The 12,490-nt window shown below is 46.7% G+C and overlaps 1 protein-coding gene across 3 annotated transcripts; it reads left to right on the top strand.

The window, feature by feature from the left end:
• The first annotated feature begins 3,864 nt into the window (after window positions 1-3,864).
• LOC308580126 (uncharacterized protein) lies at window positions 3,865-10,229 on the top strand. 3 transcript variants are annotated; one of them, XM_081181415.1, is made up of 3 exons: window positions 3,865-5,012; window positions 6,506-6,645; window positions 8,301-10,229. In XM_081181415.1, the coding sequence occupies exon 3, from the start codon at window positions 8,302-8,304 to the stop codon at window positions 9,892-9,894; it is 1,593 nt and encodes a 530-aa protein (XP_081037541.1). In that variant the 5' UTR covers window positions 3,865-5,012; window positions 6,506-6,645; window position 8,301; the 3' UTR covers window positions 9,895-10,229. The 3 variants fall into 3 exon arrangements, with proteins under 3 accessions (XP_081037541.1, XP_081037542.1, XP_081037543.1); XM_081181416.1 differs by having other exon boundaries at window positions 6,501-6,645; XM_081181417.1 differs by lacking the exon at window positions 6,506-6,645.
• Window positions 10,230-12,490: the final 2,261 nt, after the last annotated feature.

The raw sequence follows: 12,490 nt of genomic DNA, 5'->3' as shown, positions 1-12,490 counted from the left end.
CTCAAACATGGTGCCAAACTGTTGCAAACGATATCCTGACAGGTTTTTCGAAGAAAACAGATGGGGTTTTATCATCGGAATCAGAATTAGCCCTCGACGTCTGAACAGCTTTTTTTTTGAAAAAAATCCCTAAGCCGCACGGTCACAATTTCAGCAAAAATCTGACGCTCTGCAATTCACTCAGAAATGGTGCCAAAGTGTTGCAAACGATCCCCTGAAATGTTTTTCGGGAGAAACAGAAGGGTTTCTATCATGAGAAAAAGAATTAGCTCTCAAAGTCTAAACTTGCGGAAAAACTTTTTTTTGAAAAAATCCCCAAGTCGCGCGGTCACAATTTCAGCAAAAATCTGACGTTCTGAAATTCACTCAGAAATGGTGCCAAAGTGTTGCAAACGATCCCCTGACAGGTTTTTCGGTGGAAACAGATGGGTTGTTCTAATTCAAAATAGAATTAGCCCTCGACGTCTGAAGAACTTTTTTTTGAAAAAATCCCTAAGAAGCGCGGTCAGAATTTCAGCAAAAATCTGAATTTCTTCAATTCACTCAAACATGGTGCCAAACTGTTGCAAACGATCCCCTGACAGGTTTTTCAGTGGAAACAGGTGGGTTTTTATCATCAGAAAGAGAATTAGCTCTCGACGTCTCAACAATTTTGTTTTTAAAAAATCCCTAAACCGCGCGGTCATGATTTCAGCAAAAATCGGACGTTCTGCAATTCACTCAAAAATGGTGCCAAAGTGTTGCAAAGGTTCCCCTGAAAGGTTTTTCGGTGAAAACAGATGGGGTTTTATCATCGGAATCAGAATTAGCCCTCGACGTCTGAACAGCTTTTTTTTTTGAAAAAAATCCCTAAGCCGCACGGTCACAATTTCAGCAAAAATCTGACGCTCTGCAATTCACTCATAAATGGTGCCAAACTGTTGCAAACGATCCCCTGAAAGGTTTTTCGGTGGAAACAAGTGGGTTTTTATCATCGGAAACAGAATTAGCCCTTGAGGTCTGAACAACTTTTTTAAAAAAAAATCCCTAAGCCGCGCGGTCACAATTTCAGCAAAAATCTGACGTTCTACAATTCACTCAAAAATGGTGCCAAACTGTTGCAAACGATCCCTTGAAAGGTTTTTCGGTGGAAACAGGTGGATTTTTATCATCGGAAACAGAATAAGCGCTTGAGGTCTGAACAACTTTTTTTATAAAAAAAACCCTAAGCAGACACAATTTCACCAAAAATCTTACGTTCAGCAATTCACTCAAAAATGTGAATTGCCGAACTGCTGCAAACGGTCCCCTGACAGGTTTTACGGTGAAAACAGATGGGTTTTTATCATCGGAAACAGAATTAGCCCTCCACGTCTCAACAGCTTTTTTTTTGAAAAAAATCCCTAAGCCGCGCAGTCACAATTTCAGCAGAAATCTGACATTCTGCAATTCACTCAGAAATGGTGCCAAAGTGTTCCAAACGATCCCCTGACAGGTTTTTCGGTGGAAACAGATGGGTTGTTCTAATCGGAAACAGTATTAGTCCTCAAGGTCTGGACAGCTTTACTTTAAAAAAATCAATAAGCCGCGCGGTCACAATTTCAGCAAAAATCTGACTTTCTGCAATTCACTAAAAAATGATTCCAAAGTTTTGCAAACGATCCCCTGACAAGTTTTTCGGTGGAAACAGGTGGATTTTTATCATTGAAACAGAATTAGCCCTCGACGTCTCAACAACGTTTTTTTGAAAAAATCCCTAAGCCGCGCGGTCACAATTCCAGCAAAAATCTGACGTTCTGAAATTCACTCAGAAATGGTGCCAAAGTGTTCCAAACGATCCCCTGACAGGTTTTTCAGTGGAAACAGATGGTTTTTTATCATCGGAAACAGGATTAGTCCTTGAGGTCTGGACCGCTTTTTAAAAAAAAAAAATCAATAAGCCGCGCGGTCACAATTTCAGCAAAAATCAGACATTCTGCAATTCACTCAGAAATGGTGCCAAAGTGTTGCAAACGATCCCCTGACAGGTTTTTCGGTGGAAACAGATGGGTTGTTCTAATTCAAAACAGAATTAGCCCTCGACGTCTGAAGAACTTTTTTTTTGAATAAATCCCTAAGACGCGCGCGGTCACAATTTCAGCAAAAATCTGACGTTCTGCAATTCACTCAAAAATTGTGCCAAACTGTTGCAAACGATCCCCTGACAGGTTTTTCGGTGGAAACAGATGGGTTTTTATCATCGGAAACAAAATTAGTCCTAGAGGTCTGGACAACTTTTTTTAAAAAAATCCCTAAGCCGCGCAGTCACAATTTCAGCAAAAATCTGAGGAATTGCAATTCACTCAAAAATGGTGCCAAAGTGTTGCAAAGGTTCCCCTGAAAGGTTTTTCGGTGAAAACAGATGGGGTTTTATCATCGGAATCAGAATTAGCCCTCGACGTCTGAACAGCTTTTTTTTTGAAAAAAATCCCTAAGCCGCACGGTCACAATTTCAGCAAAAATCTGACGCTCTGCAATTCACACAGAAATGGTGCCAAAGTGTTGCAAACGATCCCCTGAAATGTTTTTCGGGAGAAACAGAAGGGTTTCTATCATGAGAAAAAGAATTAGCTCTCAAAGTCTAAACTTGCGGAAAAACTTTTTTTTGAAAAAATCCCCAAGTCGCGCGGTCACAATTTCAGCAAAAATCTGACGTTCTGCAATTCACTCAAAAAAAAGGGCCAAACTGTTGCAAACGATCCCCTGAAAGGTTTTTCGGTGGAAACAAGTGGGTTTTTATCATCGGAAACAGAATTATCCCTTGAGGTCTGAACAACTTTTTTTAAAAAAAATCCCTAAGCCGCGCGGTCACAATTTCAGCAAAAATCTTACGTTCTGCAATTCACTCAAAAATGGTGCCGAACTGCTGCAAACGGTCCCCTCACAGGTTTTTCAGTGAAAACAGATGGGTTTTTATCATCGGAAACAGAATTAGCCCTCGACGTCTGAACAGCTTTTTTTTTTGAAAAAAATCCCTAAGCCGCGCAGTTACAATTTCAGCAGAAATCTGACGTTCTGCAATTCACTCAGAAATGGTGCCAAAGTGTTGCAAACGATCCCCTGACAGGTTTTTCGGTGGAAACAGATGGGTTGTTCTAATTGGAAACAGAATTAGCCCTCGACTTCTGAAGAACTTTTTTTTGAAAAAATCCCTAAGACGCGCGGTTTTTATCATCGGAAACAGAATTAGTCCTTGAGGTCTGGACCACTTTTTTAAAAAAAAAATCAATAAGCCGCGCGGTCACAATTTCAGCAAAAATCGGACGTTCTGCAATTCACTCAGAAATGGTGCCAAAGTGTTGCAAACGATCCCCTGACAGGCTTTTCGGTGGAAAGAGATGGATTTTTATCATCGGAAACAGAATTAGCCCTGGAGGTCTGAGCAACTTTTTTTTGAAAAAATCGCTAAGCTGCGCGGTCACAATTTCAGTAAAAATCGGACGTTCTGCAATTCACTCAGAAATGTTCCAAAGTGTTGCAAACGATCCCAAGACAGGTTTTTCGGTGGAAACAGATGGGTTGTTCTAATTCAAAACAGAATTAGCCCTCGACGTCTAAAGAACTTTTTTGGGGAAAAATCCCTGTTTTTCAGAGGAAACAGATGGTTTCTTATCATCGGAAACAAAATGAGCCCTTGAGGTCTGAACAACTTTTTTTAAAAAAAATCCCTAAGCCGCGCGGTCACAATTTCAGGAAAAATCTGACGTTCTGCAATTCACTCAAAAATGATGCCAAAGTGTTGCAAACGATCCCCTGAAAGGTTTTTCGGTAGAAACAGAAGGGTTTTTATCATCGGGAAAAGAATTAGCCCTCGACGTCTGAACTTGCGGAAAAACTTTTTTTAAAAAAAGAGAGACATATTTGTTCTGATATCCACTGAGGAGGTAAGTGTTGTTGTTCTTTTAAGAACCCAACTCATAATCTTTGTTTCTTTTGATTTTTGCCATCCTATATATTCTTGCCTTGCGCAATTAACTTATCCTCCCATCTATTTTCATTATATAAAAATAAATTATCTGCTTAATCTCGTAAATTCCAATTATGGGTGATTGGTTAGTTAGTTCTTCATGGAAATCTTGAAGCTGTGTGCAGAAGGAAGTTGGGTGGGAAAAGGGATGAGGCTCCTTTAAATGGAGAGAGAGGGAGAGAGAGAGAGAGAGAGAGAGAGAGAGAGAGAGAGAGAGAGAGAGAGAGAGAGAGAAGCAGAACTGTCTCCAAAGAACCAAAAATGTCACATTTTCTCATGGGCATTTTTCTTTTTGCACAACAAGGGATAGAAAGGAAACTTTGGGCAATCTCAGAGCCAGAGAATATGGGGCATCTGTGGCCCTCCAGGCTGTTATAGACTGCAATGGGGGGCAGTGTGGTTTAGTGGTTAGAGCACTGGACTGGGACTGGATGTTTCGAATCATGCCCCACAGCCAGGCTATGTTCCTCTGGCCTCATGAGGAGCCTCTTTTGTGGGGCTAGCGAGTCGGGGCCTAGGCCACGTGGAAAGGGTCTAGCAGGGTGCGGCCTTCACGCCCACAGCCAGGCAATTTTATTTCATACCACACCATAGGGCAGCCATTTTTTGCCATCCACCATGGCAGACATTTTGTGTTTTGCTATGTTCTCATTGGTAGCCAATTAGTGGACTGGCCCATGTAGCACTTTCCCAAAATTGGTCTGGCTCCGTCTAAGGCAGCTTCCTCCATTCTTATCATATGAAATACCCCACTTTGTATATTAATAGGAGCACGGGATGTTCTGCAAGGGGGGGGCGAATCTCATGAGCGATGTGTCAAATGTGTTTTTCCGCTTGCGTCGCTTGTTGCTGAACCTTTTCTTCCTTCCAAATGCCCTGAAGATCCATTGCACTCCTTGACTTGCATGAAACCTCCTCTCTCTTATTTTCTCAGGGAACCAGACCGGGAGAAGGAGGAATGAAGGAAAACAGAAATCCGGCCTGAGAACGGAGGTCCCTGTCAAGAGAATGGCCAAGATCTCCTCAGGTGACGATGAAAGGGGAGGCAGGGAAAAGCAAAGAGCCCCTGAAAACATCCCCCCACTCGGGAAGAACTTGTCGGCCAAACCCCTGCACGGAAGTGTATCTGCAGGAAGACAGTCAGCACTTTTCTATTGGATGGGTGTCACTGAGCAGAGTTTTCAGTGGAGATGGTGTATCCGGATTAAGTGGGGGAAACAGAACGGGAGAGCATTTGGGTGTGGATGATGTCATGCAGATACAGAACTGGACTTGCGTATTTGACGGGGTGAGCTTCCGTTGCTCGGACCCTGCTCCTGCCAACCTAGCAGTTCCAAACCACGTCAAAGTGCAAGTAGATAAATAGGTACCGCTCCGGCGGGACGGTAAACGGCGTTTCTGTGCACTGCTCTGGTTTTGCCAGAAGCGGCTTAGTCTTGCTGGCCACATGACCCGGAAAAATCGTCTGCGGACCAACGTCAGCTCCCTTGGCCAGTAAAGTCAATGAGTGGCGCAACCCCAGAGCTGTGACTGGACTTAACTGTCAGGGGTCCTTTACCTTTTTAAAAGCACTGCACACTGCCATACGATGTGAAAGTGCTTCATCTTATCAATGGTCACAACTCCTGGGATGAATGGATGGCTCCAGTGCTCTATTTGCTGCCTTCCTTCAAACATTAACATTTGTGTCTGTTCTAAGATGTTTCAAATAGTCAAAAAGATGACGGCTTTTAATTCCTCTGAATTTGATATCTACTTTCGATTTTTAAAGGCTGGCTCCCAAAGTTATTTCAGGTGAAATAGATGGATTTAGGCCCATTGCTTGGCCGAATGTTAATCACACACACACACACACACACACACACACACACACACACTTCAGTGGAAACTGCATGCAGCTGAGCACCTCACATTCGGAGCATCAACACAGAAAGGAACAGGACAGGAAGGAAGCAACACAAATATTTTGACTGAAGTGTCTTAGGAAAGCGATTTTAAATCATGGGACCTAGGTTCTGAAAATGGTGTTGCCTGTATTGGTGTGAGTGATGGGGTCCCATGGCACAAATTTCATGTAATCCCCGTGCAAAGGAAAAGAGCTAAGATCTTCTCCCTTACTATAATGTCCGAACAAGATGGGATGGGGAAGAAGTTTGTAAGGAGTCTTCAATAATTTTGCCAAGGCAAATCTTATTATTCAGGGCCTCATGCTATTAGCCTTTATTGTACATGGAGATCCTTTATGAAATGCATTCAGGACCATCAAACAAATCTGTACTGAGATACACACATCACCATTTTTACTGCTGGAACTGCTCTGAATCTGACTTCAGGAAGAACGTGTTTTAACTGCACAGTGTCCTGGAATAAACACTCTGCATTGGGAAAGAAGGGAACGGAGTTCCCTCCCATTTTCCACTTTCCTGATGTTCCAAATGACCAGTACCTTGGAGTTATGATTTGTGTTGTTGTCAGGATTCTAACTGTAACTGTAACTGACCAAAGAATTCTGCAGAGCAGTTGCTGCTGTGGCTGGCCGGCTGCTCAGGCGAACGTCAGCTCAGTGGCCAACAGCTCAGTCTTCTTGAGGCTCAGGAGTACCTAGAAAATACCTGCTCTGTTCCTGGCACGCTAGACTCTAGCTGAGGAAGGCATTTCACGTAAGTTTATGGATTAAGCATTCCTCACTGTGCCATCAGGTGTGTTTATGCTCGGTGGAAAAGGATAGCTGCAGTAGCAGATAGCAGGACAGCGAAACATGAGCAGCTCCCATCCACAACAGGTTGCTGATTTTCACAGCAACAGTGCAAGAGTACAGTGTTACCCCGCAAGACGAACGCCTCGCGAGACGAAAAACTCGCAAAACGAAAGGTTTTTTCGTTTTCGAGTTGCCTCGCAAGACGAATTTCCCTATGGGCTTGCATCGCAAAACGAAGCTTGCCCCGGGGACAGCGGGTCTTCTCTTTTGAAGCAAGGGGCGGCGGGGAGATCGCTTCTCCCCACCGCCCCTTGCTTCAAAAGAGGTCCGGGGCTGCCCCCGGACCTCTTTTGAAGCAAGCAGCTGCGGGGAGATCGCTTCTCCCGGTGCTCCGAAGCGGGGCGGGGGGGTGGGAACACCTGCCCCAGCCGCCGGGCTTCATAGCGCTGCTGCGAAGCCGGGCGGGGGGGCGGGAACACCTACCCCAGCCACCCCGCTTCGGAACGCTGCTCCGAAGCGGGGTGGGGGGGCGGGAACACCTGCCCCAGCCGCCGGGCTTCGTAGCGCTGCTGCGAAGCCGGGCGGGGGGCGGGAACACCTGCCCCAGCCGCTGGGCTTCGTAGCGCTGCTGCGAAGCCGGGCGGGGGGCGGGAACACCTGCCCCAGCCGCCGGGCTTCGTAGCGCTGCTGCGAAGCCGGGCGGGGGGCGGGAACACCTGCCCCAGCCACCCCGCTTCGGAACGCTGCTCCGAAGCAGGGGGGGGCGGGAACACCTGCCCCAGCCGCCGGCTTCGTAGCGCTGCTGCGAAGCCGGGCGGGGGGGCGGGAACACCTGCCCCAGCCACCCCGCTTCGGAACGCTGCTCCGAAGCGGGGTGGGGGGGCGGGAACACCTGCCACAGCCACCCCGCTTCGGAACGCTGCTCCGAAGCGGGATGGGGGGGGCGGGAACACCTGCCCCAGCCGGCGGGCTTCGTAGCGCTGCTGCGAAGCCCGGCGGGGGGCGGGAACACCTTCTGAAGGCGGGCGGGGGGCGAAAGTCTTTGTTCCCCCTGCCTGCCTTCCCAGGGGCTTTTAAATCGCCCCGGACAGTGGAGAAGTCCTCCGCTGTCCCGGGGCGATTTTAAAATGCCGCCCGCCATCATTTTAAGATCGCCCGGACAGCGGAGAAGTCCTCCGCTGTCCCAGGGTTTTTTAAAATGCTGGGAGTGGGGAAAAAAGCCCTTGTCCCCCCCCCCCAGCCTTCAGAAGAAGTCCAGGGACAGACTGTCCCTGGACCTGGTCTGAAGGCGGTTTCCCTAGGAACGCATTAATTGATTTTCAATGCATTCCTATGGGAAACCGTGCATCGCAAGACGAAAAAACCGCAAGACGAAGAGACTTGCGGAACGAATTAATTTCGTCTTGCGAGGCACCACTGTATATTAAATCAGTAGCAGTTTGCTGGAAGAAAGTATGTGTGGATCAGATGTCTATACCTAACCGGGGGGTGGGGGGGGAGAGCAGGGGAACTCTTTCTTTTGCTGCTTCTTTCTGTGCATGGAAGGATGTCCTTCAATGACTAGACATGCTTGTTATTCCCTCTCTCACTGCATGTTGTCTTCTCTTTTGTTTCCAGGATGTCTTCCAAGGTCTCCCCTGCTCCCCTCATCTCCAAACCCCCCCTGCGGGGGAAAGAAGGCTCCCTGGTAGTCAGGTGGCTGAGATTGGTGTCCTGCCTCCTCTTGTGTGCGTTCCTGATGGACATTATGGCCTGGATGATGTGCATTGCCTCAATAGCCATTGTCAACTGGCGAGTGTGGCGTGTCGAAAACATAAAGGGAATTGCCTCTGGAAACATCTGGATCGGGATCTGGCAGGTCTGTTTTTTGAAAGACCCTTCTAACGACGGAAACTCTTATTACCATTGTGAAGAGCTCCATGAACAACATCCAAACCTCCCGAGGGAAATTTTTGTTGCTCAGGACTTAATGGCCTTAGCTGCCATTATGAATTCAGCGGCCCTGGGATTACAGGCATTTGCCCTCTGCAATGTGTTCGAGACCAGAAACCATAAGGATTTTCTCTTAACCTTTTTTGGGCTTGGAGCTCTGCTGAACTTACCAGCAGGGATACTCGTCCTGATTTCCGTGATATGGAACATGTCTGCTGTCTTACAAAATGGGGAAATTGACTTCCCTGAAACTTTTGAGTTGCCTCAAATTCCCAGTGAGCAGCATATTGGACCTTCTATTTATCTAGGCTGTATTGCTGGGGGTTTCCAGCTGCTGAGTGCAGCATTGGTTGGGATGGAGAGATGTTGCATCAGGACCACCGCAACAGATACATCTCAAATAGAAACTGTAGTGGTGATTACCCGAGGAAGTGCGGTGAAAAGCGAGAGTCTTACTACTTGTTCAAAGTGTGGTTCTCTGCTGGACCTGGTAATTCAAGAGAAATCCTCCGCAGTGGAGATGGAGGAAACCCATGCGGAAGATCTTGTCAAATCCTGTGCAGTTAAGATGGAGGAAGGCTGTGCAAGTGATCTTGTCATTCCAGAGGAATCCTGCGTAGTGGAGATGGAGGAAAGCTGGGCAAGTGATCTTGTCATTCCAGAGGAATCCTGCGTAGTGGAGATGGAGGAAAGCTGTGCAAGTGACCTTGTCTTTCCAGAGGAATCCTGCGTAGTGGAGATGGAGGAAAGCTGGGCAAGTGATCTTGTCATTCCAGAGGAATCCTGCGTAGTGGAGATGGAGGGAAGCTGTGCAAGTGACCTTGTCTTTCCAGAGGAATCCTGCGTAGTGGAGATGGAGGAAAGCTGGGCAAGTGATCTTGTCATTCCAGAGGAATCCTGCGTAGTGGAGATGGAGGGAAGCTGGGCAAGTGATCTTGTCATTCCAGAGGAATCCTGCGTAGTGGAGATGGAGGAAAGCTGGGCAAGTGATCTTGTCATTCCAGAGGAATCCTGCGTAGTGGAGATGGAGGAAAGCTGGGCAAGTGATCTTGTCATTCCAGAGGAATCCTGCGTAGTGGAGATGGAGGAAAGCTGGGCAAGTGATCTTGTCATTCCAGAGGAATCCTGCGTAGTGGAGATGGAGGAAAGCTGGGCAAGTGATCTTGTCATTCCAGAGGAATCCTGCGCAGTGGAGATGGAGGAAAGCCATACACCCAAAGCTTACCTGAAGGACATCATAGGCCACCTGATGTCCCCAATCATACGATTATACATGTGATTCCCTACAACAGGGAGTCGTAAACTGTCAGATGCAGATCCACGCCGATCACTCCATACACGCATAGATCTGCGTGGATCAGGACTTCAGGGATTTTGGGACTTCAGGTGGGCTTTGATGTCCTTCCAGTGAGGAAGCCTCTTTTTATGATTATTATTTTTTAGTATTTATTTATTTATTTATTTATTAAAGATTTTGTTGATTTACAAAAGTGTGCAATGTCTCTCTCTCATGTTTTTTCCCCCATGTAACATTTTTACAAATCATTTTCATTTGTTGAGACATTAGGAAGGAAAGGGGAAAGAGGTGGAGGGGGGGAAGATGGGTGGGGGTGGGGGTGGGTGGCCTAGGGTGTGGTTATTCATTTGTAGTTGGCTGTGGTGGTCTTTGTTTTCATGTGTGAGTGGGGGGGTGTTTTGGATCAGCAACAAATCTACTTATTCCAAGACCCCCCTTAAAGCAGTAGTGGATCACCATGAAGAAGGCGCCACCACTGAGAAGGCCTCTGCCTGGTTCCCTGTAACTTGGCTGCTCCCAGGGATGGGGGGAGGTCATATTTTTCCCTTGATTTCCCCCTCTGAAAACTAGGTGCGCCCTATGGTCAGGTGCGCCCTATAGAGCAAAAAATACCGTAATAATAATTTAGTTAGACCCCCCCCCCCGGCTGGGTTTCCCCCTCTTTTAATTCTAATAGCGCATTAAAGTTCTGATATAAAAAAGGTTTGTCCTGGAATATCAGTTCTGGGAGGGGGGGAAGAGCTAAATGCCTTCATGCCCTGCCTGGAAGCTTCCTTGAATCACCCATCCGGCTTTTGTGGACATCAGTGCATTGGACTAGAATGGGCTATCGGTCTGTTTGCATGACCCTAAGTAATTGTGAGGTTGGGTAACTCGCGATCCGAACAGCAGTGCCATATCCTAGAAAGTCAAACATCTTTTCTGTTTCTTTGGAATTATGCTTTCCTTAGAATAAGATACATTCTGCCCAAATCGCAGTCTCCCTCTGTCCTCATCTGCCACAGTCCACAAAAGTCTGGGTGTCTTTTTCTGTCAACCTTGTGCTTTCCAAACAACTGGCCTCCTCCCAAACCGTAGTGCTTATATACTGGGATGGATCTCGTACACGGAAAACCACAAGAAGAATTCATTTCCGCAGCATCTGTTAACAGCCCACCCCCCAAAAAATATCTGAGAATTCCAAAGAGCTCAATATGGTTTCCAGAACCCTGAGAAAGCTGCAGTTCCCAGCACCTTTAACAAACTACAGGTCCCAGGATTCTTGGTGGGGGCGCCTTAAATGTACGGTGCGGCTACCAGTGTTGCAAAGCCAAGTTCACAGTCCTAAAAGAAAGCTGGTTTAAGCAGGAATATAGGTCCCCAATTAAGGGCTGCTTCAGGCAGGAAGGTGGAGAGGCAGTGCGGCCTAGTGGTTAGACTGCCAAACTAGGACCAGGGAGGCACCGGGGTTCAAATCCCCCACTCGGCTATGAAGCCACATCTAAAAGAGCATAGAAATAAAGAAGACCGCGAAATGATACAAACATGACCCCCGCTTTGCAGCCTCCTTTGAACAGATGTAAGGAGGCTCGGTGTGCCATCCTGCCCAGGGCCGGGCGATATCTGGTTTTCAACGTCAGCCGATGAGCAGGGCTTAAATTCTGCTCAGTTGGGCAGGATTCCAAGCAAACCCCTTCCTGATTCCTGGATCTATCTCCTAAACAGCCCCCCTTCTTTGTTTTAGCAGGGGAATCCAGTCTCATTCAGGCAGGGGGCTGCCTTGGATTTCCTGCTGAAACCCCCAAGTTGTCCAACTCTCTTTGAGCTGAAATCCCATCTTGATTGAGGAAGGGGGTTTGCATTAGAAGTGGGACGGGCGGGGAGGGGGAATAGTTTCTAGCAGCAGTACCTCCCCAGGTGTTTTGAGGAACTATTAGTAATTGATTGATTGATTTTGAATACATACCTTTTGCAAACAGATCTTTTTTAAAAAAAGAAACACAGTAAGCCACACATTTCCTGCAAATTATCCCCCATGACCATTGCAAAGCTCACAATAATAACAGTAATAGCAGCGTATTGGACCTTAACTCTGCATAGGAAGGAAACAGGGGTGGGCTGTTGCAAATGCTCCCCTGAAAGGTTTTTCAGTGGAAACAGAAGGGTTTCTATCATGAGAAAAAGAATTAGCTCTCGATGTCTGAACTTGCGGAAAAACTTTTTTTTGAAAAAATCCCTAAGGCGCGTGGTCACAATTTCAGCAAAAATCTGACGTTCTACAGTTCACTCAAAAATGGTGCCAAAATGTTGCAACTGCTCCCCTTAAAGCTTTTTTGGTGGAAAGAGAAGCGTTTCTATCATCGGGAAAAGAATTAGCCGTCGACGTCTGAATTTGCGGGAAAACATTTTTTTTAAAAAAATCCCTAAGTCCCGCAGTCACAATTTCAGGAAAAATCTGACATTCTGCAATTCACTTTAAAATGGTGTCAAACTGTTGCAAATGCTCCCCGGAAAGGTTTTTCGGCGGAAGCGATTTTTCAGCGGAAGCGGAAGGGTTTCTCTCCTCGGAAAAAGAATTAGCCCTCGACGTCTGAAGTTG

The sequence above is a fragment of the Podarcis bocagei genome (assembly GCF_964188305.1).
Source record: "Podarcis bocagei genome assembly, chromosome: 2".
NCBI classification, from domain to species: domain Eukaryota; kingdom Metazoa; phylum Chordata; class Lepidosauria; order Squamata; family Lacertidae; genus Podarcis; species Podarcis bocagei.
Note: the sequence above shows the minus strand (reverse complement) of the source record. Positions and strands in the feature narration are given on the sequence as shown.

What these genes read in the sequence shown, in the direction of transcription:
- LOC308580126 (XM_081181417.1), top strand. Translation starts at nt 8,302, where the DNA reads ATGTCTTCCAAGGTCTCCCCTGCTCCCCTCATCTCCAAACCCCCCCTG.